The sequence below is a fragment of the Equus asinus genome, chromosome 4, assembly GCF_041296235.1.
Source record: "Equus asinus isolate D_3611 breed Donkey chromosome 4, EquAss-T2T_v2, whole genome shotgun sequence".
NCBI lineage: Eukaryota > Metazoa > Chordata > Mammalia > Perissodactyla > Equidae > Equus > Equus asinus.
In genome coordinates this window covers 71,349,602-71,377,264 of record NC_091793.1, presented here as the reverse complement: position 1 = coordinate 71,377,264, position 27,663 = coordinate 71,349,602, and the positions used below count along the sequence as shown (strand labels likewise).

The 27,663-nt window shown below is 45.7% G+C and overlaps 1 protein-coding gene and 1 long non-coding RNA gene across 11 annotated transcripts in view; one reads left to right on the top strand and one right to left on the bottom strand.

Annotated features, from left to right (window-relative positions):
• Positions 1–27,663, bottom strand: part of SCTR (secretin receptor) — a 75,898-nt gene that overhangs the window by 47,820 nt on the left and 415 nt on the right. For all 10 annotated transcript variants that reach the window (XM_070507519.1, XM_070507520.1, XM_044769097.2 and 7 more), the window contains exon 2: positions 12,561–12,681. In XM_070507519.1, the coding sequence (XP_070363620.1) occupies positions 12,561–12,681 (121 nt within the window). The remainder of the gene's footprint in view (positions 1–12,560; positions 12,682–27,663) is intronic.
• On the top strand, positions 3,316–27,314 carry LOC139045095 (uncharacterized). Its single transcript, XR_011502767.1, has 3 exons — positions 3,316–3,477; positions 6,418–6,548; positions 27,109–27,314. It is a non-coding gene; the product is annotated as an uncharacterized lncRNA (long non-coding RNA).

Here is a 27,663-nt window from a genome sequence, read left to right as displayed (position 1 = left end):
AGAGGCAGATCTGGTGGTGGGGAGGGGGCTGGAATAGGGGAAAGGTGATCTGCGAGGCAGGACAGCGCCTTGGGGATCTCTTAGATCCACGCCCCCAGCCCAGAGCCTGGTGTACAGCCTGCTAACAGCAAGTCTGCCCAGCGTTCACCCAGAGCAGAGCATCCATCCCCCAGTCCTTGATTTATATATAAATGAGCTCAGATGGCCTGACGATAACCTGAGACTATTTCGGGAGCAATGTGTCAGGCTGCAGTGACATGGGTGCAGGATCAAGCCAGGCCCCCCAGGGCCATGCTGGACTGCGCAGTGGGTCCTCCGTCCCTCTACGCCCCCTGCTAATGCGGATTACCAGGGAATCCAAGCGCCTCATGTCTTGCCCTGACCTGTCCTCTTCTAGCCTCTGCTTTGGCCAGTGTTAACTCTTTCCTCCTGCCTGGGCTGCCATATCCATCCCCAGACGCCTCCGTGACCCAGCTCACCTCCACTCACCCTTCCTCCTCTCCAAGTCCCACAGTAGCTCAGGAGGAGTTCCTGCACAGTAGCCGGCTTCCTGGCTTCATCACGCCTCCCTCTGCCTTTCTCAGCTCACCCCGGCCCCATTCCTAGGCCATCCAAGGGGCAGCCTGGAGAGTTTCCTTGGCTTTGCTAATGACCTGACCTATAGCATTTAGGTCAAGGAAGTGATGATAGTGATGGCTGGACCACACACACAGGTGATCAGGCTCGGGTTAGAGGAACTGAAGTCCCAGGGTGGCAAAGTGTTTGAAAACAGCACAGGAGGAACGGCTGAAGAGTCTGGGCATGTTTCTCTTTGAACCAAGAAGCACAACCATTCCATGGGATGACTGTCTTGGGAATAGTGAGTTCCCCATCCCTGAAAGTATTCAAGCAGAGAGGACCACGGATTTAGGAGGCTGGGAAATGCTCCAGGCATTGAATGGAGGCTGCACTAGGTGAGATGAAGGACCCTTTGAACCTGAGGCTGAGCGCCGCTTCCCTGGAGCAGGCTGGCTCATCCCCCTCCAGGAGGCCGCTTGAGGTGAGCGCTGAGCACTGTGCGCCGAGCCCTCTCCTTCCAGGGACTGTGCCCCGCCCTGCAGAATCCTCCTCACCCTCCCCACGAACTCTTCCTCACCCGGCCTAACGCGCTTCCTTTCATGCCCCCTCACAGTAATTAGAGATTAATTGGCATTGACAGTCTCTCTTTTTTCTAATGCAAATCCTTTCTTGAGAGGGTTAGAAATTAGTCAGTCACAGCTCAGTCTGGATTGCAAACTAGAAAATGCTCAGGGTTCAGAGTCAAAAGATTTGGCCTGAGTCCTTTTTCAGCTCTGGGTGATCCTGGGCCTCTCAGAGCCTCAATTTCCTCATCTGTGAACTGGGGATAATAGTGGTACTTACTGCACAGTTTAAGAACTAAGAAAAAAAAAGTCTCAAATGTTATACAAAGATAAGTTCCTTGTTTCTGAAAAATGAGCCCAGATCAGTTGTGCTGAGGAAAGGATGGGAGAAGTGAGCTGTGGGCAGGTTTGGGGGGGGTGGTCCGGGGCGGGGGGTGGGGGGGGAGGTGTTTGGTTACCGAGGACCATCAGGACCCAGAAGGGACCAGAAGGGGAGCTGGGAATGCCTGTTAGAGAAAACTGCGTTCGGCGCCAGCACATACATATATGAAATATTGAGGCATGTGACAACACGGAGGACCCTTGGAAACATTGTGCTCGGTGGAAGAAGGCAGACACGAGAGGTCACATCTTGTATGATTCTACTTACAGGAAAAGTCCAGAGTTGGTAAATCCATAGAAACGGAAGGAAATTAGTGGATCCAGGGCAGGGTCGAGACGGGAGGATAAGAGTGATTACTTGGTGGGTGCGGGGTTTTATTTTGGGGTGATGAAAATGTTCTGGAACTAGATAGAGGTGGTGGTTGCATAGCATGGAGGATGGAGCAAACACCACTGAATTGTTCACTCTAAAATTGTTAATATCATGTGAAATACATCTCAATTTAAAAAAAGCCCCCCCCCCCCAATAAAAGGAAGCCAGCCCGTTCCCTCCTGCCCACCTTCTTCAGGAGTGGGCTACGAGCCAGCAGAGACAAGGAGAAAAAGGGCAAGGCATGTACCCATTTTGAAGGCAAGGACACTAAGGACAAGAGAGGCTCGGCGTCTTGCTCAAGATCACATAGCCCCTAAGTGACAGAGCAGCGCACAGGCCATGTCTGCGTGGCTGCCAAGCCCACACCTTTCCTGCACCACGCCATTCTCTCTGGAACATTCTTCCCTAGGGAGAGCCAGCACCCTTCCACCAGCCAGCTCTGAGGAGGCATCAGCTTCTGTCAACGGAGCAATAAATAGCCTGGGAGAGCAGGCCCCGCAGCTATTAGGGTGACCCTCAAGTGCTCCCACAGACAGCTGGGAAGACCTTGGCCGCCCAACCCGAATAGCTGAAGAGTTAATTTTTCATTTATGAGAAGTGTGCTGGGCTTGGTGACAGCTCTGTGAGTGGCGTTTCCTGTGACTTGTCGGGTGTTCAAACATTAACCACCCCCCCAGGGAGGACTCGGCAGCTTAACCATTAACCCCTCACCCCCAGCGGAGTCCCGCTGGCCCCTCTCCGCCTGGGGTGTCAGGACAGATCCATGTTGGGGACAGAGGGCCTGTGCGCCGGTGGGCCTTGGTGGCCTGGGGAATTCAGGAGTCACGCTCCTCAGGGGAGCTGCGGTGACCAGCAGGGCCTGGGCCTGAGTCCCGGGGCTGGGCCTGCATCCAGGTGGCCTCAGCCTCAGCCTGATTCTGACGGGGACACGACAGGCTGAGCCCACCGGCTACAGCTCTACCCCTCTGCCATTTCTGCTCCCTTTTCAGTCTTTGAGGGAACCGTCCCCCACAGCCACCACATCCATTCGAAACTCTGCCATGAATCTTTTGGCTGGTCTTTCTCAACCTCTCAGAAGAGCGAGCCTGAGGATTTTTCCAGCAGGCGAGGTCCTGGGACATCTTCTGCCTTAGGGGCTTTTAAACCAGATTTTCAAAGCAACGGACCCCCTTTCCTAAATGAAAAATGCAGAAGGCCAATATGCAAAGAGACCCAAGTGGCCTGAGCCATTGGTGGCAGGGGCAGGGCCAGCCTGGCCACCCTTTCACCCACCTGCCTGGTCCTCTTGGGTTCTGCCGCCAGGGCCTTGCCAAACACAAAATATTTGCCAAACATTTGCAAATACTGCAAACCCAGTGCAGCCCTTTTCTCACTGGAAGACAGTGTGGTCCAGAAGAGGGGGGTGTGACCTGGCCTTACCCCGTCTCCCCTCTCTCCCTCAGGGAGCGGGAGGCAGAACCCGGGCAGGAGTCCCTAAAGAGCTTCCCCAGCCCTGGAGGCACAATTAGGACCACATGGGGGCCTCAGGGAAAGAAGATGACCAGACCTGCTCCAGATCAGTCCACCAGGGACCCGGGTACCAGCCTCCTCGACTACTGCAATGTAAGGTCGGCCTGGACAGGGTGACTGGGCAGGGTCCAGGGCGAGGAGCCCCGGGGCCGGGGCTGAGCATGCGGTGGGCAGAGGGCCCAAGGGGCGCCCGCCCAGCCACTGCAGAGGCCAGCCCTGCGGCGCCACGGGGCGGGGGCAGAGGCCCCGGGAGAGGCTCCCCGCCACGCTGAGATCCCCGCCCTCACGGGCTCCCAACAATGTCATGAGGTCGTAAGGTTATCATCCCCATCTTAAAGTGGGCGTGAGCAGCGAATCCCCTCGCCCAGGACCGCAGAGAGGCAGCAGCGGCGCTGAGATGGGCCCCGGCGCCCCTGCCCGGCAGCCCGGCCTCAGCGCGCGCTCAGCCCCGGATCCGCTGGGGAGCGGCCTGGCGGCGCAGCGCCCTCTACTGTCCTCCCGGCAGCAAATCTAGCCCGCACCGCGCGAGCCCCACAGCAAAGTCGGGACCCCAAACGATGAGCGGGAGGCCCTAGCCAACGGGGTCCCCGAAGGCCTGCAATGGCCAGGCTGAGCCGCTCCCTGCTCCTGGAGGACCCAGGAGGGCGAGGGGCTCGCCTCGCGGCTCCCAGGTCAGAGCAGCCCTCCCTGGGGACATGGGCTACACCTCATCTAGTTTGCGACAAGTTGGGCAAGCTGGGAGCCATCCACGTCCTCTGTGGGGACCTCCGCTACCTCAAAGGCTCTGCCTCACCTCCTCTCTCTCCTTGGGGCCAGCTCTCTTGTTTTCTCCTCTCTCCCTGCTCTTGGTCAAGTATCTGCACTCACTCATTCACTTAGGAAGTCATTCAACAAACACATACACTGAATACTCAGTGGGTGCAGACCCTGTGTCACGCACTGAGGAGAAGAGGAAAGTGTCACAGTCCCTGCTTATGCTGAGGCGAGGACAGTCCAGCAAACACGGCTCAACGATGCTGAGCAGAAATGCGAGAAGGAGAGAAATGGAGGGCACTGCAGGGGTCAGGGTGGCCAGCACAACCAGCAGAGCCATGGGCTTTCAGGAAATCATTCCTGGAGGAGTCTAAAAAGGAGACTGGTTGGCAGAGTGAAGAAGAGGGAATAGTGTTGTAGCAGAGGGATCAGCATGTGCAAAGGTTCAGAGCATGAGAGAAACGGACACAGTCAGGAAATTGTAAACAATTTGGTTGAGCCAAGTGGAAATATTTAGGGTAGAGGCGTGGACAATGGCCAAGACAGGTGCTGGAATTCACCCGGAACCAATGGAGAGCAATGGGACATTTTAAACACATCAGATGCTAATATTTAAAATAACTGTCTCTTCCTTCTCGGTGTGAACTGAAGTTCACCTTCATCTCTCCGAGAGGCTGGGCGTTCTAGACCTTGTCTCTCAGGGCTAAATGAAAGCCCCACGCCCTGTCACTGGAATTTTAGGCATTCAGCTTGGGGACAGGCAGGCAGAGGGCAGCTATTAACTCTGCAACACCCGAGGCTGGCCTTGTCGGTGCCTCACTCGCTGCTGTTCCAGACACAGTTTCTGGGGTAGAAGGAGGGCTCAGGAAATCAAGAGGCTCAGGCTCCATGGTGCCTACAGGGAACGCAAGATCACAGTCTGGCTCCCCACAAGCAGGTTTCATAGCCAGTAAAGGGAAAGGAAGGGCTCGAACTATGCGAGACAGTCATCCTGTCCCCGTCCCCCGTGCAGGGGATGGTGAACTGGCAACAGCACATTGCATCATCTAAACTGCTTGGCCTCTGCTGCCGCCGACACCCTGATTTTCCTCCCGCCTCTGGCTGTTCCTGATGAGGAGTGCTGGGCATCTCCAGGCCCACTCCTGGGCATCTCCTCTTCCTCTCCCACCGCATCCCCTAGAGCATCCTGAGCCTCACTGCCACCTGTCCAGAAGTTTATCCCCAGCCCTGGCCCCTCCTCTGCATTCTCAGGTCTACACAGCTAAAACTTGTGATCTTTGCCTCTTCTCCCCCAAATACCTGGTCTTCCTTCACTTCTTCCTCCAGTCACTCAGGTCGAACACTTGGGGGTCATCCTGGACATGCCCTCTCCCACCTGGCCCCTGAGCCAATTCATCCCCTTGTCCTGTGAGTGTTGCCACCTAAATAGCCTTTCCAAGTGTCCACCCCTCCACCTGAGGCCCCTCTGGAGCAGACCCTGCCGTGTCTCCTTGGTTTTCGTCTTTTCTGCACACGCCAACCTCACTCTCAAACATTGGCCCCTGAATGCTTTGTCTGGGCCTTTCTCCAGCCATCGGAGCCCACTGTGCCCCCAAGCACAGCAGGCTGGAAGTGCAAGGGAATCAATGCTCCCTCCCCAGAAGCAGCCCCAGGCTCTGACTGATGGAGACAAATACTCCAGCTCCTTGGCCACTTTGCAGTGCTTGTTCTCTTGGGCTCCTGAAGTTCCCCAGGGGGACAAAGCTCCCATTGCCCCGGATTAGCTTCCCAAATGCATACTAATCTTTCCTGGAATCACCTGCAAATAAACTACTTGCATTTGAATCCTTGTCCCAGGGCCTGCTTCTGGGGAACCCAAATGAGGACATCGTCTCTAGTCCCAATGACCATTACCTCTTGCCCAAACCGCCAGCCTCCCAACAGGCCTCTCTGAACTTACTCTTCTTCTGCAATCCGCCTTCCACACTGTGGCAAAGATGATCTTTTCATAACGCAGACGATCCCATTAGTCCCCTCGTAAGACTCTCCAGGGCTTCGCACACCCCCTCAGGATGAGGAGGAAAATCCTCCGTGTGGCCTCTGAGGTCCTCGGGCCTGTGACCCCGCTGCCTCAAGAGCGCGTCCTGCAGCAGGCTCCCTCTCGACTCGACTCTAGGCTGTGTTCTGGCCACAGTTCCTCAAATGCACCATGGCCCCCTCCTGCCACAGGGGTGCCCCACTGTTCTCTCTGGAAACGCTCTTTCTCCTTCTCTTTGCCTAATAACCATTATGCATCCTCAGATCCCGGCTGAAACATCACTTCTTCAGGAAAGCCTTCCCGGAGTTGCAGACTGGTCAAGAGCCCTCACTGCCTACTTACACAGAGCCACATACTGCACTCTACTTAGCTCATTGCCGTCTTACATCAACTCGTGAGTATTTCATCAACGTCTCTCTCCACGAACAGTTTTAATGGCTGTGGCAGAGACTGTCTATTGCCCGTTCCCCTCTTCTTTCTCATTAACAGAACATGATTTTGTTCAAGGTGGCCACGTGCACAGCTAAAAATCTCCATCTCCAGCCTCAGTTGTAGCCGGGGGGTTGGGAAGGCCATGGAGTCCAGTTCTGGCCAATGAAGTGTGAGCAGAAGTCACCTGGAGAGATTTAGGAAAGTTTGGCTTCCCAATACTTCTCACCCTTCCTTCTTGTGGCTTTCTTCTTCTTCCTGTCAGAAGCACAGGTACTGTCCTCTCCTCCCGGGAGGGGCAGCAGCCTTCTTACCACCATGAGGCAGACACCAGGAAGCAGAAAGAAGGAACATGGAATCTGATGACATCCTGGAACTTTGCGCCAGTTCTGGACTTTTTGTAACGTGCAAACCGACTCCTATCGGACGAAGCTGGAGTACCAAGCTTCTGCCGCATGCAGCAAAGTACATGCCTAAGTGATAAGAGAGGGCTCCACGTTCCTTATCTTCCCACCATCATATCCCTTATTCTCACCATTCTCACCTCGTAACAGTAAGTGCTAAATAGTTTTTGAACGAGTGTTTTTAATATCACACCAGCTCCATAAAATAAATGTGGAAACTGAGGCCCCGAGACATTAAAAACTTGTTCAAGATCTTGTTCAAAATCCCAATGGCATTATTTGCAGAAATAGAAAACTTTCATCCTAAAATTCATGTGGAATCTCAAGGGACCTAGAATAGCCAAAATAATCTAGACACAGTCTGTCTAATTCACAAGCCTGGGCCTCTCCTCTCTTCTCCCTTTTTCTTTCTTTCTTTTTAAAAACTGAGGTAAAATTCACATGAAAGGGGGTGAGGCTGCCTCGCAGTTTCAGCTCACAACGTATTCTGTCACCACTGCCACTACTGGTCAGATGGTTGTCTTCACAGAGCTGCTGAAGCAGGACAGGCAGGAGAGGGCCTCGGCAGAGGCAGGTGAGAGGAAGGAAGAAGCCGGCAGGCATAGCAGCTCTGGCGGAGGCTGAGCTCCTGGGAGTGTCGGCGCAGCCCCATGGGTGGTGTGGGAGAGGAGTCACCGGCCTGGCCATGGTAGACAATGAGAAACTGGACAACCAACAGCTTGAGAATTTCAAGAATAAGAGCCATGCTTTAGAGAGAAAAGAGTATTGCAAAAGGATGTGCATGGCCTGTACACCCGCAAGCTATATAACCTAGGTGAAACGGATAAATTCCTAGAAACACACACCTACCAAGATGGAAATATGAACTAACAGAAAATCTGATCAGACCTCTAACTAGCAAGGAAACTGAATTGGTAATAAAAAAATCTCCCAACAAAGAAAAACCCAGGACCAGATGGCTTCACTGATGAATTCTACCAACATTTACAGAAGAATTAATCCCAGTTCTCCTCAAATTCTTCCAAAAACCTGAAGGAGGGAAGACTTCCAAAATCATTCTATGAGGCCAGCATTACCCTGACAGCAAAGCCAGACAAAGACACTACAAGAAAAGGAAATTATAGACAATATCCTTGATGAATAGTGAAGCAAAAATCCTCAAAAAAATACTAACAAATGGAATTGAACAGCACATTAAAAGGATTATACACCATGACCAAGTGGGATTTACTCCTGCAGTGCAAGGATAGATTAACACACAAAAATTTCAGCATACGAAAATTGATCAAGGTAATACCCCACATTAAAGAATGAAGGACAAAACCCATATGATCATCTCAATTGAAGCATAAAAACATTAGACAAGATTCAATACCCATTCATGATAAAAACATTCAACAAACTAAGAATAGAAGGAAACTATCTCAACATAATAAAGGCCATGTATGAAAAGCCCACAGCAAACATCATACTCAATGGTGAAAGACTGAACAGTTTTCTTGTAAGATCAGGAATAGGACAAGGAAGCCCACATTCATCGCTTGTATTCAGCATGGTATTGGAAGTCCTAGCCATAGCAATCAGGCAAGAAAAGGAAATAAAAGGCATTCAAATTGGAAGGGAAGAAGTAAGTTTCTCTGTTCACAGACAACATGATCTTAAATGTAGAAAACCCTAAAGATTCCACTAACAAATGGACTCAGCAAAGTTGCAGGATAGATACAAAGTCAACACATAAAATTAGTTGCACTCCAATGCACTAATGAGGAACAACCTGAAAAGGAAATTGAGACAAATCCACTTATAATGGCACAGAAAAGAATAAAATACTTAGGTATAAACCTAACCAACAAGGAGAGAGACTTGCGCGCTGAAGACTACAAACTGTTGCTGAAAGTAATCAAAGAAGACACAAATAAATGGAAAGGCATCCTGTGTTCACGGATTGGAGGACGCAATATTGTTATAATGTCAGTACTACCCAGAGCAATCTACAGATTTATTTGCAATCTCTATCAAAATCCCAATGGCATTATTTGCAGAAATAGAAAACTTTCATCCTAAAATTCATGTGGAATCTCAAGGGACCTAGAATAGCCAAAATAATCTCAAAAAAGAATAAAATTGGGGTCTCAAGCTTACTGATTTCAAAACTTATTACAAAGCTACAGTAATCAAAACAGTGTGATACTGGCATAAGGATAGATATATAGACCAATGGAATAGAATAAAGAGCCCAGAAATAAACCCTCACCTATATGGTCAGATGATTTTTGACAAGGGTGCCAAGACTGTTCAATGGGAAAAAGATAGTTTTCCAGCAAATGATGTTGGGAAAATTGGATATTCGCATGCAAAAGAATGAAGTTGGACTCTCACCTTCTACCATATCTAACAATTAACTCAAAAGGGACCAAAGACCTAAACATAAAAGCTAAAACGATGAAATTCTCAAAGGAAAACATAAGGGGAAAGCTTCAGGAGATTGGATTTAGCAATGGTTTCTTGATTCTGACACCAAAAGCACAGACAACAAAAGTAAAAATAGATACACTGGACTACATCAGATTTAAAAACTTCTGTGCATCAGAGGACACCATCAACAGAGTAAAACGGCAATCTACAGAATGGGAGAAATTATTTGCAAATCATATATCTGACAAGGACTTAACATCCAGAACAATAAAGAGCTCCTAAAACTCAACAACAAACAACCCTATTTAAAGAACTCCAACAACTCAAAAACAAACAACTCTATTTAAAAATGGGCAAAGGACTTGAATAGACATTTCTTCAAAGAAGATATACAAATGGCCAACAAACACGTGAAAAAAATGCTCCACATCACCAGTCATTAAGGAAATGCAGATCAAAACCACAAGGAGATATCACCTTACACCCTTTAAGATGGCTACTATCAAAAAACAAAGGAAGAAAGAAACAGAAAATTACAAGTGTTGGTGGAGATGTGGAGAAATCGGAGCCCTTGTGAGAATGTAAAATGGTGCAGCCACTGTGGAAAACAGTATGGTGGTTCCTCAAAAAACTGAAAATACAATTACCATATGATCCAGCAACTCTACTTCTGGGCATACACCCAAAGGAATTGAAAGCAGGGTCTCAAAGAGATATTTGTACACCCATGTTCACAATAGAATACCAATATTCACAGTAGCCAAGAGGTGGAAGCAACCCATCCACGGATGAATAGATAAAGAAAATGTAGTGTACACATGCAATTCAGTGTTATGAAGGGAAATCTTGCCATGTGTTACAACATGGATGAATGGATACACAAAGCGTAGTAGAATATTATTCAGCCTTAAAGAGGAAATTCTGACACGTGCGAAATGGACGAACCTTGAGAATGTTAGGCTAAGCGAAATAAGCCAATCACAGAAAGACAAATACTGTATGGCTCCACTTACATGAGGTACCTAGAATAGTCAAATTCATAAAAACAGAAAGGAGAATGGAGATTTCCACGGGGGAGGGGAGGGGAACAAGGGGGCTGTTGTTAATGGGTACAGAGTTTCAGCTTGGCAAGATGAAAAAAGTTCTGGAGACTGGACGCACAGCAATGTGAACATACTTAACACCATGTACTGTACATTTGGAAATGGTTAAGATGGGAAATTTTATGTGTATTTTACCACAATTAAAAAGAAAACAAAATGAAGCGCTGACAACACCACACGCTGGCGAGGATGTGGAGCCACAGGAGCTCTCGTTCGCGGCTGGGGGGGACCAAAGTGGCGCACCCACTCTGGAAGACAGTGTGGTGGTTTCCTACAAAACTTGACATGCTCTTACCATTCGGGCCGGTAACTGTGCTCTTTGGTATTTATCCAAATTAGTTGAAAACTTATGTCCACATGGAGCAGCTTTATTTACAATTGCCAAAACTTGGAAGCAACCGAGATGTCCTTCAGAAAGTGAATGGATAAATAAACTGCGGTACATCAGACAATGGAGTATCGTTCAGCACATGCAGAAGAAATGAGCTGTTGAGCCATGAAAAGACACGGAGGAAACTGTAAATGTCTATTTCTAGGCTCTTTCCCCTTGTTTTCCTCTGTGCTCCACCTGTTCCTCAGGGCAGAGAAGTACTCTGTGTGATAATATAATGGTGGGTACATGTCATTATACATTGGTCAAAACCCACAGGATGTACACATCAAAAGTGACCCTAAAGTAAACTATGGGCTTTGGGTGATGATGTGTCACTGCAGGTTCATCAGTTGTAACAAATGTCCCACTCTGGAGGGGGATGTTGATCGTGGGGGAGGCTGTGTCTTTGTGGGGGAGCGGGGAGTGTATGGGAACTCTGTACTTTTTACTCAATTTTGCAGTGAGTTTTTCTAAAAAGTAAAGTCTATTTAGAAAATTCATATAACACAAAATTAACCATTAGTCATTTTAAAGTGTGCAATTCAGTGGCATTGGGTACACTCACAGTATTGTGCAGCCATCACCTCTATCTAGTGCTAAGACATTTTCACCACTACCAAGAGGAAACCCCTGTGCAGTCACTCCCCATTCCCCTACCACTCAGCCCCGAGAACTACTAGTCTAATTTCAGTCTGTGTATTTGCTGGACATTTCATATAGATGGAATCATGCAATACATGGCCTTTTGTAACTGGCTTCTTTCACTTAACATGTTTTCAAGATTCATCCATGTTGTAGCATGTATCAGTACTCCATTCCTTTTTAAGACTGAATAATGGTCCATTGTATGTACATAGTACCACATTTTGATTATCCATTCATCCACTGTCAGACACTTGAGTTGTTTCCACCTCTTGGCTATTGTGACTAGAGCAGCTACGAACATGCGTGGACAAGTCTTTGTTCGAAGACCTGTAACAGATTCCTCTCTTAATGCTACACCGCTCCTTACCTTTAGATGAGGGAAAGCAAAGAAAATAAGCTAAGGAAAGGCATAGAAATAAAATTAACATTTAAATATTAATTAATAATTTTAAAATCTCGATTAATGATAATTAATATTTAAATTAATATTTGAGAAACCCCTGTATTTAACATACTTTATCTCATGTATCATTATAATGCTGAAGTAGACATTATCACCTCCATTTCATAGATCAGGAGGCCGAAGGTCAGAAGGTGAAATAATTTTTCCACAGTCACCAGCCTGTAAGGGTCAGCCAGCATCAGACCCCAGGTTTTTCTGACCCCATGCTGCCTTTCCCACTACCTCATTCATCAAACTGGCAGTGGAGGTGAAAGAACGAACGAGAGGTACACGGCCTTCACAAGTAATTCTCCCCTCAGTGAAGTCATCATGTAGTGTGGTGCATCAAGCTAATGGTACAAACATCCTGGCTGTATCCACAAGCCCAGAAAAACAAAGAGTTGTGATGGCTTTTTGGGTGTGTGCAGACCGCTCATCAGGATCACTCTAGACCCTTCCCCCAGCTGATTATCTGAATGAATACAGCTGGTCCAGCCCCCGACATCCCCATCCTGGCCTAGACAACAAGCTTCCCCCTACCCACAGGGACTGGACATGATCCATGTCCAAGAGTGGACTAAGGTGAGCCACGTACCTGGGGTTGGCTGCTCCACGCCCAGGTCTCCTGTCCTGTCTTTGGAGAGTTCCTGCTGGCACTGCTCCCGTTCCTCCCGCAGCACCCGCAACACGTCACACAGTCGGGGGAGGGCTCCGACCTGCAGGTCCAAAACCAAGAATGCCCATCATTGTCACTAACTCGATTCTACCACATGAGGACTTCCTGTGAGCAGGAATGGGGCTGGACCATGGGCATTCAAATGAGGAAGGCAAAGCCGCTGCCTGCAAGGAGCTGCTAATCCGCAGCGAGGTGGACGCAGCCACTCCTGGGAGAGAATTCACAACACAGCTGGGACAGCTGGGACACTTACACAATCTGTGGCTTGTCTACTGCAACTCTTGTTCTTAAGGTTATCGAGGCTCCTGAGTCCAAGGAGCAGTTTGCTTTCTGGGCACCTTACTGTTAGTCTGTAAGACTTCATTTATTCCACTCCAACAGTGCTTATTTCTCAGGTTTCGTGAGCTTAGTTTGGTTCAGACAAGGTCTTTGAAACCTGCCCATAACCATCTCTCTGTCCGACGGAAGAGAGCATCCATCCCACCCAGACGAAGAGCAATGGCTGGGAGGAGCCGGACAGGAGGGTGGAGGGAGTAGATTTCCAGAGCATGGCTCCATTATTTCATCTGTGCCAGAGACTTGATAAATACATGAGTGAATGAATGAATGAGCAACTGCACACATCAATGAATTGGACCCTTTACTTTTTACAGAGTATGGAATTTTAATATTTTACAGAGTCTTTTCATGTACATTAACTTATCCAATTCTCAAAATAACCCTGTAATGAGAGAAAGAAAAGGAAAGTGAGGCCCAGGGTGGTTAGAGGATGTAACCCAGGTCGTAAACCCAGGACTCCAATTTCAGAAACCAGTCTTCTGAGAGGTCAAAAACTCGGTTTTATATTGTTTTTTCAACCTTACATTAATGCTTTGTAAATGGAAATTCGAACATAATGGAGCAGGAGAAGTCCCCAGGGACAAGGCCATACTCCAAAATGGCCCAAGTAAACAAAAGCTCTGGGCCACAGCTAAGGTATTCAAATGATTCCAAAGGCAAACATAAATTGTGTCCTGATGATCTGCTATTGGGGATCGTCCATGTCTTACCACCCTTCGCTAAAGTAGTCAGAAAGGATCTGTTCTTCTCCCATCACTACCTCACACCAACTGGCTGGGTTTGTGGTCCCCACGAGACATACACATCACCTCCCCTGGCCCAGAACGTGTGATCAGCCACAACAGAGCTGCTGCAGAAATGCCTGCACCCATCCAGCTCTAAGATTTTATATATATATAATATAATGTAATATATAATATAAAATAATATAATATAGTATATAGTATATATAATATATAATGACAAGGGCATGTTGACAGTTAAAAGGGTGAGAAAAGATATATTATGCAAACGTTAATTAAAGAAAGCAGGAGTGGCTGTATTAATGTAAGATAAAGAAGACTGTAGAGCAAAAACAATGACCAGAGACAGAGAGAGTCATTACATAATGGTGAAAGGAACAATCCCTCAAAAAGATATCGTAATCCTAAATGTGTATGCACCAAACCCAAAGCTGTGAAACACATGAAGCAAAAACTGATAGAACTGAAAGGAGAAATAGATCTACAATACAGTTGGAGACATCACACCCCTCTCTCAACAATTGATAGAACAGCTAGACACCTGAAAACCAGCAAGGATCTAGAACAACACTATCAACAAACAATCCAATCAACATTTATAGAACACCTCATCCAACAACAGCAGAACATACATTTTTATCAAGTGCCCATGGAACATATACCAAAAAGACCATATTCTAGGCTATACACAAACTACAAATTAAAAAAAAACCTGACATCATACAGAATATGTTCTCTGACTGGAATGGAATAAAACTAAAAGTAAATAACAGAAACATAACAGGAAAATCTCAAAATACTTGGAAACTAAGCAACATACTTCTAAACAATCCATGAGTTCAATTTTTGAAAATCAATCAATGTAATCTACCATATTAACAGGTAAAGAAGAAAAACTACATGATCACATCAATCAACGCAGAAAAAGTATCTGACAAAATTCAACATCCATGACAAAAACTCTCAGAAAAATAGGAACAGAGTAGAACTTCCTCAACTTGATAAAGAGCATCCACAAAAAACCTATAGCTAAATTATACTTAATGTTGAAAGACTGAATGCTTTCTCCCTAACAATGGGAATGAGGCAAGGATGTCGACTCTCACCATTCATATTCAAAATAGTACTGGAAGTCCTGGCTAGTGCAATAAGACAAGAAAAGGAAAACACAGGCATACAGATCAGAAAGGGGGAATATCTATCTGCAGATGACATGATTGTCTATGTAGAAACTCCCAAGAAATCTACAAAAAAGTTTCCTACTACTGAGTTCAGCAAGATCTTAGGATATAAGCTAAACATATACAAATAAATTGTATTTCTATACACTAGCAAGGAACACATGGACACCAAATTAAAGATCACTTACAATCAATTAAAATAAAGGAAAAATAGGTGTAAGTCTAACAAAACATGTATAGGACTCGTATGCTGAAAACTGCAAAATCCTGATGAAAGAAACCAAAGACGTTCTAAATAAATGGAGAAATATATCATATTCACGGACTAGAAGACTCAGCACAGTAAAGATATCAGTTCTGCCAAAACTGATACACAGGTTTGACACAATTCCTATCAAAATCCCAACAAGCTTTTCGGAGATATAGACAAAATTATTTTAAAATTTATATGGAAAAGCAAAAGAAAAAGAGTAGTTGAAACCTTTTTTTAGAAATAAAATATTTATTCATAATTGCTAAAATTTGAAATCAACCTCTTATTCAATTGGCCAGTGGATAAACAAACTGTGGTAAATCCATAATGGGAATACTATTCAATGATAAAAAAATCCATAATTGGAATATTATTCCATGATAAAAAAGCTATTAAGTCATGAAAAGACATAGTAGAACCTTAAATACATACTGCTAAGTGAAAGAAACCAATCTGAGGAGGGTACACACCGTATGATTCCAACCATATGACAACCTGGGAAAGGCTAAACTATGGAGACGCTAAAAGATCGGTGTTGCCAGGGGTTCAGGGGAGGGAGGAGGGCGCGAGGGATGAACAGGGAGAACACAGGGGATTTCTAGGACAGTGAGCCTATTCTGCACGATACTGTAATAAGGGATACATTGTTTGCTATACATTTGTCAAAACCCATAGAATTTACAACACAAAGACTGAACCCTAATTTAAACTATAGACTTTAGTTAGTGTTTCAATACTAGCTCATCAATTGTAACAAACATACCACATTAATGCAAGACATTAACAATAGCAGACATTGGAGCGGAGGGGTTAAGCGGGTAAAGGGGAATTTTTTGTACTTTTTGTTCAATTTTTCTTAAACCTAAATCCACTCAACAAAATAAATTGTATTAACTTAAAAAAATTAAGTGGGAGGAATCAGTTTACCTAATTTTAAGACTCATTATATAGCTACAGTAATCGAAATAGTGTGGTATTGGTAGACGAGTTGCAATGGTGCTGGAGCAACAGGACATCTACATAGAACAAAACAAACCTTGAGCTAAGTCTTACACCTTACACAAAAATTGCCTCAAATTGATTGTGGACTTCAATGCAAAACATTAAATTAAAACTTTTAGAAAAAAGCATAGCAGAAAATCTTCAAGATGTAGAGCAAGGCAAAGGTTTCTTATACTTGACACCAGAAGCATGATCCATGAAAAGAAAAGTTGATAAATTGGATTTCAGAAAAATTAAACATTTTTGCTCCATGAAAAGCCGTGTTAAGAGGATGAAAAGACAAGCCACAGACTGGGAGAAAATATTTGCAATCCACATAACTGAGAGAGGACTAATATCTAGAACATATAAAGAACATTCAAAATTCAATAGTAAACAAAAATCTAATTAGAACATAGGCAAAGGCATGAAGAGACATTTCACAGAAGAAGATATATGGAGGCAAATACGCATGTGAAAAGATGTTCAACTTAATGAGCTATTAGGTAAATGCAAATTGAAACCACAATGTGATATCGCTACATGCCTGTCAGAATAGCTAAAACAAAAAATAACGGTAAGTTTGTGGAGACAAGAGACCACTCACATGCTGCTGGTGGGAATGGGGAAAGGGAAAACCACTCCGGAAGGCAGGTTGGCAGGGCCTTAAGAAAAGCCATACATGCAACTATTCTATGACCCAATAATTGTGCTCCTGGGCTTTTATCTCAGAGAAAGGAAAACTAATATGCATGCAAAAACTGCACACAAACATTTATAGCAGTTTTATCCATAACAGCCCCAAGCTGACACAATCCAGATGTCTTTCAATGGTAAATGGTTAAACAAACTATGGTACACCCATACCATGGAATTCCACTTAGCAGTAAAAAGGAACAAACTGTTGATACATGTACCGACCTGATGAATCTCCAGAGACGTATGCTGAAGGAAAAAAGCCAATCCCCAAAGGTTACAGACTATAGGATTCCATTTATATAACATTCTTGAAATGACAAAATTATAGAAATGGAGAACATGTTAGCGGTTGTCAGGAATTAAGGAAGAGGTGGGAGTGGGAGGGAAGTGGGTAGCATCCGTGGGGTAATAGGAATGTTCAGTACGTTGCCCGTATCACTGTCAATATTGTGGCTGATCAATCAAACCCCAGCTCACTTGCAAACACTGAGAGAAATAAACATTTATTGCTGTATGCCGCTGAGATTTTTGTTACTGTTATGCAGCATAGCTGATTGACAGAGGGTGGGAAATAGATTCCAGAGCTGCATCAATGTGTGTAGACAAGGAGTGAAGTTACCCCAAAGTGAGTGGCAGTTTCCATGGTTGGAGATTGAAGAAAGGTGTACGTCAGCAAAGAGGGCTCTTGAGAGCAGCAGAACAAGATTAGAAATGGGAGAACACCTATAATGGGAATCTCCCTCCAAGAAAATTCAACTTCCTTGGTGATTTCCCCTGGGACTACAGAAAAAATAATAATCAGAGGACAGTTTAACTTTTTCTTCTCGTCCTACATTTCTTTTTTGTTTTTAGAACTAGTAAAATACACATAACATAAAATTTGCCATTTTAACCCTGGTTTAAGTGTACAATTCAGTGACATTAAGTACACTTACAGTGTTGTACGATTATCACCACTATCCATTCCCACAACTTTTTCAACATCCCAACAGAAACTCTGTATCCATTCAACAGGAACTCCCCATTGCCTCTTCCCCCAGCCCCCGATAACTGCTGTTCCACTTTCTGGCTCTATGAATTTGCCTATTCCAGGTACTTCATATAAGTAGAATCATACAATATTTGTTCTTTTGTGTCTGGCTTATTTCACGTCCGTGTTGTAGCATCTGTCAGAATTTTCTTCCTTTTTAAGGCTGAATATATATATACCACATTTGTTCATCCATTCATCTGTTGATGGACACTTGGGTTATTTCTACCTCTTGGCTATTGTGAACAATGCTGCTATGAACATGGGTGTACAAATATCTCTTTGAGTCCCTGCTCTCAATTCTTTTGGGTGTATGCCCAGAAGTGAAAATTGCTGGATCATATGCTAGTACTGTGTTTACTTTTTTAAGGAACCACCAAACTGCTTCCCATAGCAGCTGCGCCATTTTACATTCCCACCAGCAAGGCGCAAGGGTTCCAACTGCTCCACAACCTCATCAACCCTTGTTATTTTTCTGTTGTAATAACAGCCACCCTAATGGGTGTGAAATGGATCATCCCACATTTCTTTTACACTTGATCCTTTCATTAAAATTTAATAAACCAAGATAATACTGTGTGGTGGTGGCATGCCAACGAAAGAAATACGAGGTGTCCACTGATGTCTGTGTGACAGCAACAGTGGTCTGCTGAAAAGACTGAGTCCGTGGCTTCCAGATGGTGACCAGCCATGTGGAAGTGAAGGAGTAGGCCCTCAAGGTTGCTGGGAGCGGCTGGGAGGGCTGCGCGTTCAGTGGAGCGACCACTTGTAGGATGCCTTCGTGAGGGAACGAATGGGAAAGAAGCTCCCTTATTATCTAAATCAACCTAGAGAAGGGGAGCAGAGGTCCATATTTAGTAGCCATATGCGTGTATATTTATACATATATTTCCATATACTTAATTAAATTTAAAAATATTAATATAATTTTACTTAAAATTCACGAGACAAATGAAGATGAAAGAATTGTTAAAATTTATACAGAATTTTCCTCAAAATGAGAGCTATTAGTCCTTAAAAGTTCCCTTTAAACAGTTTTTTTAAAAATTGAGTTTGTATAAGTATTTTTTTAAGAAAAATTTTACTTGTACAGTATTAGTACCAAAGTGTTTATAATGAAAAAGAGCAATTCCCTTCCCTAATCTTATCTGCTCTCTGGAGTCAACTGTTCTCAACTCCTTTTAGCTGTTTATTTTCATTTGTATCTCCAAATTTTAAAATGACATTCTTATACTGCTATTTCTGGTTTATTAATGTGAGACATTATCAAAAACTGTCTGCGATGGAAGATAAAGATTTAGACATTTTTAAACCTCCCTACATATACTTCTCTTCCCCATATAGTGCAGGTCCTTCTCTTGATTTAATTTTTAGTTAATTGAACGGTTGGTATTTATAATGACTTATTTTGACTATGAAATATTGTTCACTGCTGAGTCTAGTCATGTAAAATGATTATGTCTCTTTTGTACATTTTGTTTTTCCTGAGGTCAATGATTACTTTGTTTTTTCATTTGATTAGTTTTCGACATACACTTGGCTAATTTTTCCAAGTGCTCCCACAGCTCTGTTAGCCATCGATCAGAAGTTCTATTTGTTTTACCTCTGGCGACCTCTCTGCCACAGTCCCCCTGCCTCTGCTCCAGTCTGGGCCTGTTGCCTGGCTGGGCTTTTGAGTATCTTCTCCCCAGCCCTCCTGGTTAGGGTCCCATTTCCTAGATCCACATCTTTTTCCTTGCTTTACTTCCTTGTTTTACAGAAGCACATGCTCTAGTAACTCGGTGAGAAAGCATGCACAGGAGGTAACTTTTTTAATCTTTGCAGGAGTGAAAAATCTTTTATCAATTTGATTAATTACCAAATTAACTAATAATTTGGGCAGAGAATTCTAGGTTGAAAATAATTTTCCTTCCAAATTTTGAAGGCATTTTTCTTTCTCTCTTCCTGTGTTAAGAAATCCAATTCTGATTTCAAACCTTCTGTATGTGACTTTTTTTTTCTGTCTAGAAATATTTAGGATTTTTCTTTGTTTTTAGTTATTTTAAAATTCCTTGAGGCAAGGGTTCTTTTTTAATTCATTGGCTAGATACTCAGTGGGTGTTTCCATGTGAAGATTTGTGTTCATTTCCGGGAATTTTTACAATATGATGTTCTTTATTTTAGTATTTCCTCCCTTCACCTCCCCTATTCTGTCTTTCTGGGATCCATGTCAGTTGAATGATGGACACCGTGGATCAGTCCTTTAATCTTTTGACCTTTCTCTAATCTTCCCTACCTCCCTGTCTGCTCTGTGCTTGGGGCCTTCCCATGGTGCTTTGAGCCAACTGGACAGTTTCTTGTCGACGCCCCCTCCACACACTGTAGGCATATAGGTTGTTATTTTTCACGTACTGCTGCCACTACTTCATTCGCTTTCCCTTTCCCAAAGATTTCCTGAAATCTCTGCTTCATTGTTGTCTCTTGTCTTGTTTTCTGACTCTGTGGATTTACACCCTTTTGACTCCTTTACTGTCATTTTAAGGGAGTTCCTGGGGCAGAATAGATAAACACATATGGTTAATCTGCTATTCTAAACTGGATGTCTCAATGTGATATTGTGATATAATAAGAAACATATATTTGGTCTTTGTCCCTGGTTCCTGGCAAAGTCATCCTAAAACTCTTGTAATTTCCTGAGTGATGGGGGTGAGAGGAGCATCTTTTGTTATAATATTTGGTCTTGGTCCCCAGTTCCTGATACAAGAGCTTCTAAGATGCTTGGAATCTCCAAAGTGAGGAGTGACCTCTTATACGTTAATAAGATGACTGGTGGCTGGGGCCCCTAGATAACCTCAGCATGGCTCTGGTCACCACAAAGACCAACCATGTGGTTAGAGGGTTGGAACTTTCAGCCTCACCCTTCCAACCACTGGAGAGGAGAGAGGGGCTGGAGATTGAGTTAATCACCAATGGTCAATGATTTTATCAATAACGACTATGAAATGAAACCTCCATAAGTACTCTAAGCAACAGGGTTCAGGAGCTTCCAGGCTGGTGAATATATCGAGGTGCTGGGAGGGTGGTGCACCCAGAAAGGGAATGGGAGCTCCGTGTGTCCCCTTCTTTGTCCTATGCGTCTCTTCCTTCTGGCTGTCCCTGAGTTACATCCTTTATAATAAACCATTAATAGTAAGTGAAGTGCTCTCTTGAGTTCTGTGAGCCGTTCTAGCACATTATCGAACCCAAGGAGGGGGTCATGGGAACTCCCAATTTATAGCTGGTCAGTCAGAAGTTTGGGTGGCCCGGACTAGGATTGGTGTCTGAAGTAGGAGCAGTCTTGTGGGACTGACCCCTTAACTTGTGGGGTCTGTGCTAACTCCAGGCAGTTAGTGTCACAACTGAAGTGAACTGTAGGACACCCGGACACCCAGCTGGTGTCTGGAGAGTTGGTTGTCAGTGTGAGGAAAAACCCTGTATATTTGGTGTCATAAGTGAAAAGTTTTGAGTAGAAAATAAGTTGATACCAAGAATTGGGTGCTGTTTGGTGGTAAAAATAGCACTCCAGACCTAAGTACACTTAAAAATATGTATTCCCCATAAATTTAATGAGATTGCCAGAAAAATATTTACTAAATAGCACTTTTCTTAATATTTTAATTAACCAAAAGACACATTATGTACACTTTCCTCTTTAGTTTCAGAGTTTGAGTCTAAGCGATCTTTACATCTGGAGTTTTTAAAATACTGCTAAACTCACGCCAAAGTCTGGCTTTTTAATATTTGGACCACAAATTTTTCATATAATTTTTGTCTTTTCCTGAAATTTTTAATTAAATTTCTTTTTTTTTTTTTTTTTTGAGGAAGATCAGCCCTGAGCTAACAACTGCTGCCAATCCTCCTCTTTTTGCTGAGGAAGACTAGCCCTGAGCTAACATCCATGCCCACCTTCCTCCACTTTATATGTGGGATGCCTGCCACAGCATGGCTTGATGAGCAGTGCCATGTCTACATTTGGGATCCGAACCGATGGACCCCAGGCTGCCAAAGCGGAACGTGCGAACTTAACCGCTGTGCCACCGGGCTGGCCCCTAAATTTATTTTTTTGTTGATCACAAAATTCATAGGCCTTCACCTCATCAACTACATATCATATGTGCACTCCAAGGTTCCGACTGGAACAACACTGTATAATATTGCCAACCAACTGCTCTGGGACTTTCTTCAAGGAGCCCTTTGACTTTCTGTGCTAAATCCTTTCTAGTTGCAGAACTGTGGAACTGATACCTGCCCATTGCCATCCTGGGCAAATTCCACTTTTTTTCTCTCATATTTTAGATTTTGTTTTGGGTTTGCTGGGGTAAAACCTAAGGTAATGTTTTAGAAAAGGCAATTAAGTTGTAAACTCTCTAAGTTACATCTCATAGTATCTCTATAGGGAGTGTCCCCTTTGTCTCTCTCAGCACCTAGTCATGGCTGGCTCACTGTAGTGCACAAGCTCACACCTGTTGTTTGGTGACTGTGTGACTAGCTTCCATCATCCCTTTCTTTGGGGATTTTCTCAGAGGATGGACATATTTTGAGGTGTCTTCTCAGCCTATCTATCAGCCAACAACTCCTCTCTGGGAAGGACCCCTTCAGCCTGAGGTAGGTTAGTTTATGTCGTGAGGTCCCATCTTACTGATCAGACCAACAGAGAAAAGCTAACCCAGTTTGGGGCAATCTGCTTTCTTCTCTTGGCTATTTGGTATTGGAAAGGGAAGTAAGGTCAATCTCTCGCATCCTAGACATGTAAGCTTGACAGCCATGGGGCGGCCATATTCTATCCTTTAGAAAGCAACAGAAAAATCCAGCCTGCAGAGAGAGAATAACGAAGCAGATCCTGAAATAAGACATGAAAGATGTCAGGAGAGAGTTCTGTTAGCTATTTTAGAGTTTAATTTTAGATTCTTAAATCTGAAAAGGTAAAATCTGGGAGGAGATATAGCGAAAAGCTACTGAATTATGCAGACGGTGGACAGACTCAACATCACTTTGCATATCTCACTTTATAATTACTTGCCTGCCAACTTGACACTGGAAAGAAATAATTTCAAGGGTAAAAAAAGGAAATACTAGTCTAGTTTATACAATGAGAAATAAGAAGAGAGAACTCATCATCACACAACCAGTTCAAAATGAAAAATTTCATCAAACATTTATTGGGCAACTACTGTATGCCCAGCCATCTACTCATCACCAGGGACACAAAGGTGAATGAGACACAGTTCCCGCTCTTGAAGCTCATGGTCTCCAGCGGGGTACAGAGAGGCAAATGACCCAAGCGCATGGTGAAGGCAGCAACCAGATCACAATGGACCAAAGGTGGCAGCAGGGGACTGTGGGAGGTGGCTCCACCATTTAGACAAGAAGTGAGGATTGTTGAACCCAGAGCGGCAACACCAGCAGCATCCCATAAAGAAGAGGGCCCAGATGTGACAGTGAGTAGGCAGGTTCTGCAAGAGCAGGCAGTGGACTGAATGTGGGGGTGAGGGCAGGGGACAGTGTGACCCCGTGAGTCTGGAGTGGGTGTCTCAATAGTCTCAAGAACAGTGAAAACAAGGAGAAGAGAAGAAGGCTTGGGAGTTGGAGTAGGATAAGTCTGGAAGGTTGGACTTAGGACACGGTGGGACTGCCAAGGAAGGTCACATGGCAAGAGCAAGCAAGGGCCAGAGACAGAGCCTGGGAGTGACCCTCACAGGGCTGCGAAGACGAGGAGGAGGACAACACGTGACGCAGCACAGGAACAGGAGACTGGAAGAAGCAGAGGCCAAGGGAGGAAGGGGAAAAGAGGGAGTGGCCTGTCACCAAGTGCCACGGAAAGGCTGGGGTCTCCTGCCCCACTTTGCCCAGGACGGTGTATGCCTGCTTTCTTGATGTCATTATTCACCACGTCCCGTCTCTCTCCTAAATCATGCGCTCACCCTAGGTAGGACCAGGACTGGAAAGTGTGTAGCGAACGCGGCAAAATGAAGGCCACACATGAGACTGACTTCAGTGTGGGATGAGGTGGGAACCAGGTTGCAGCGGGCTGAGAAATGAGCGGAAGTGGAAGCAATGATGGTGGGCGCTTCTTCCGAGAAGCTGCCCATCACGGGGCAGAGGTGGAACTGTGGCTAGAAGCCTAGAGCGCAGAGGGAGGGCTCTTTACTGCCTGGGCTGGACTGACTTGGGCAAGTGGACCAAGCTGATGGGGAAAAGTGGGTCAAGAGGAAGACTGTGATGTTGGGCATGATGGCTGCATTGTTCATCTCGGAATGGAAGTCCCTGTGAAGGGCGGGGGGAGGGGTAGAGATTGGGAGCATAGGTGTAGTGACTCTCCTGGGCAGGAGGAGAGCCTCTCTTCCACTGGGATGGTGTTATGGACTGAATGCTTGTGCCCCCCCCCCCAAAATTCATATATTGAAGCCCTAACCCCTCAGTGTGGCTGTGTTTGGAGATAGGGCCTATAAGGAAGTAATTAAGGTTAAATAAGGTCATAAGGGTGGGGTCCTGACCTGATAGGATTAGTGTCCTTGTAAGGAGAGACACCAGAAAGCTCACTCTCTGTCTCTCCGTACCCACCCAGAGGAAAGGCCACTTGAGGACAAAGCAGCCTCCTGCAAGCCAGGAAGAGAGCTCTCACCAGAATCCAGCCCTGCTGGCCCTTGATGTGGGACTTCCAGCCTCTAGAACGCTGAGAAAATACGTTTCTGTTATTAATCTACCCAGTCTGTGGTACTTTGTTATGACAGTCAAGCTAAGACAGATGGAAGGAAGGGAACAGAGGGTACAATTTAGACACATCTATAGGGGCAAGATGTTGTCAGAGGACGTTCATTCCTCAAATCTCAGGAAACAGAAGGTAAACTTGTCTGTTGAAAATGAAAGAGGGGGTGGTAAGGTCAGGAATTTGAAAAGACATGTGGACATCAGGGAAAGCCTCTGAGAGCCATGGGTGAGGGAACTGATGTTGGACACGTGGGGATTCTGGAGCAGACTGGAGAACTCAGGAATCCTGGCAGCATGATGCCTGGGGCTGCAGCACATGATCACCCAGGGATGTCCCCTCCCCACATGCCTCTTAACTGTTAGACATGCAGTGCTGGAGCTGGACGGGCCCCAGAATGCTCTCATTTTCTGAAGTCTACAGAAATGCTGAGCAGCCCACCCCTGTTTGGAATGGAAGTAAGTAAACAGGATCTGAGTGTCGTGGGTTTTACCTCAGGCGGCAGGTTGTCCCAGAGCCCAAGAGAAGACCCGTGGTGAGAAACCTCAGCTTGCTAAGGGCAGGGCAGTAGGGACCAATCGGGGGCCACGGGAGGGGTGGCTCTGGTGGTGGAGCTCTAATCCTGGTTATTGGTCTGTGCTTTCACCTCGGGCTGCCAGGAAGAGAGCTATGCTCTCCCTTGGCATGGGAGGAAACGATAAGGTGGGCATCATGGGGATGGGGGACAGAGGGGAGCTCTTTGGGAATGCTGAAGGTGAGGGCAAAGTGAAGTGAAGGACTCCCCTAAACAGTTTGGGAATGTATCTCCTATTGGATTTTGTGACCCCAATCTCATCTCTGGCCCCCTCAATAAAATGCTGTGTGTAATTCAGTATTTGTTCTATGTTTTACACAGGAATTAGATTAAACTGAAATTAATGCTAGTAAACAATCACAGTATCATTGCAGGTACAATCCTCCTGAGATATAGGGGTGGGGGAGGAGGTAGCAAAGGGAGGCGTGGTCAGAGTTTCCAGTGGAGGTCTCAGAAAACTGGCCCCATCAGCCATCATCACTGTTTGCCTTCTACTTGCAAGAGACCCTCCTGACACCTCCCTGTATGGAAAGGCAAGGGGGGGGGGCTAGTAATAAGCAGTTTGGCCCAATGACACCCTATTAGGAAGATGCCTATGCTCTCCTTCAAAGGGGAGCCCCAACTGAACAAAAAGTTGCTTGAATTCCCTTAAAATTTCAAAATGAAATGTCTGACCACACAGAGTTAAACAAACAGAAGGAAAGCAGAGCTGGATAGGCTGGAAAATACTCCAACCCAAGTAGGTCAGTTCCACTCCTGTTTATTAAAGGAGTTCTCTGCCAAGACGTGTGAGACCTCAGGTCTGGATAAGCCATAAAATAACCAGAGGACCGAGACTTATACACAGGAAACCATCTTGTAATAATACGAGGCAGTGCATGAGTGTATGGAAATGGCCTGGAAAGACAAAGGGCTGCCAGGCTGGGAATCAAGAAATCTGGGTTCTAGTCCCAGCTCTACTGCTCCCTTGCTGATTTGAGCAGGTCCCTCCTCTCTGTGGGTCTCAGTTTGCTCCTCTGTAAAATAAGGGAACTGGACCAGAGCACACTGAATCATCCTTTCAAGGCATGCTGAAGACGTGAACCAAGTGAGAGCTCTCATTTCCCCCTCTGCTTATTCCCGAGGTCACCGGGGGATCCCCTTGAGATTAAAATGGAGGTTGAACCTCAGTCCTGAAGCCCAGCCATCTGTTCATTTCTTCTGACAAGCTCAGAGTTACTGTAAATACCTAAGAAGGTGGCTGGGATGGTCATGAGGAGGGAGTTATTGCCTCTCCCATCCCTGGGCATTGAATAACAACACACCTCTAGGCTATATTTGGCTTTGAATTGTCCCCAATGTCCCAGGGGTTATTTCCCAAAATTGGGAGTTGAGACTAATGAGTTGGTACTATTGCTCTAGCACCTTCCAACAGCAGCACTGCCACTGAGAAGAGGCTCCAAGGTTACAAGGGAGCTGGGAACGAGATCCCTAAATTCCACTCTTCCAAACTATTGCTGCTGGAATGTCATGGAGCTGCCAGAAAGATGGGCATCTCCTGCGTGTCGACACTCCCATGAGCTCCAGGAGCAGAGGTTTTTCTTACCATCAAACAGGAGAGGACTACAGGAAGGCAAGGTCATTGGACACCAGGAAGGACTTGCCCAGAACAGAGATTAGAGACCAGAATTGGGTTCCCAAGCTCTTTTCCTGGGGAGTTTCTTGGGACAGAGGACTTGGGGGCCAGTTTGGAATGCTAGTGGGAAGGTGTGGTTCTCGAATCTGCACCCCTATTTCCCACTCCCCACTCTGCCACCCACTCCCCATTCCTTCCATCCAGCCAGTGTGGGTATAGTCACTGTCTCATTCACAAATGCCAGTGGGAGACGCCCGGGCCTCTCAGGAGTTTCTGTACGAAGGAAAAACAAGCCACCCACTCTGCCTCTTTTTCTTTTCTCTTCCAGCTCCTGCCTGGACCTGGTTCACAGAGACCAGCTGCTCCCAGGATCCCCGGACACGCAGACATTAGGGAGCCAACTCCCGCAGGAGAGAGGAGGGAGGGAGCTGCTAGCGGTCCCATCACAGACCCGGAAACTCAAGCCAGAGCTTTTTGAGGTTTTCCCATCTGTAGCCCAGTGTGTGTGAAAATATCAAGGCTTTGCGACAGACCGATGTGGGTTCCAATCGTCTTTTCCTGGGGCAAGATTTTTGGCCTCTCGGAGGCTCGATTTCCTTGTCCGTAAAGTGAGGGGGATAATACCAGCCTCCAAAGGCGATTATGAGGTTTCAGAGAAATAGAGGCAAAGTCCCCAGAGACGGCTCCAGAATTTCCATCTAGGCGCAGCCTGGAGGAAGGGGTGGCTGGGCGGGAGAGGGGATTTACCTCAGAACTGCCTTCGCCAGGTGCACACGCTGTTTTTATTTGGGGCGAGGGGGTCCTCTGGAGACAAGCTGATAGAGATTATTGTTGCAGGGGATGGGGGTAGGAGTTCCCACTCCTTGGCTTAAGATCTGGGGGT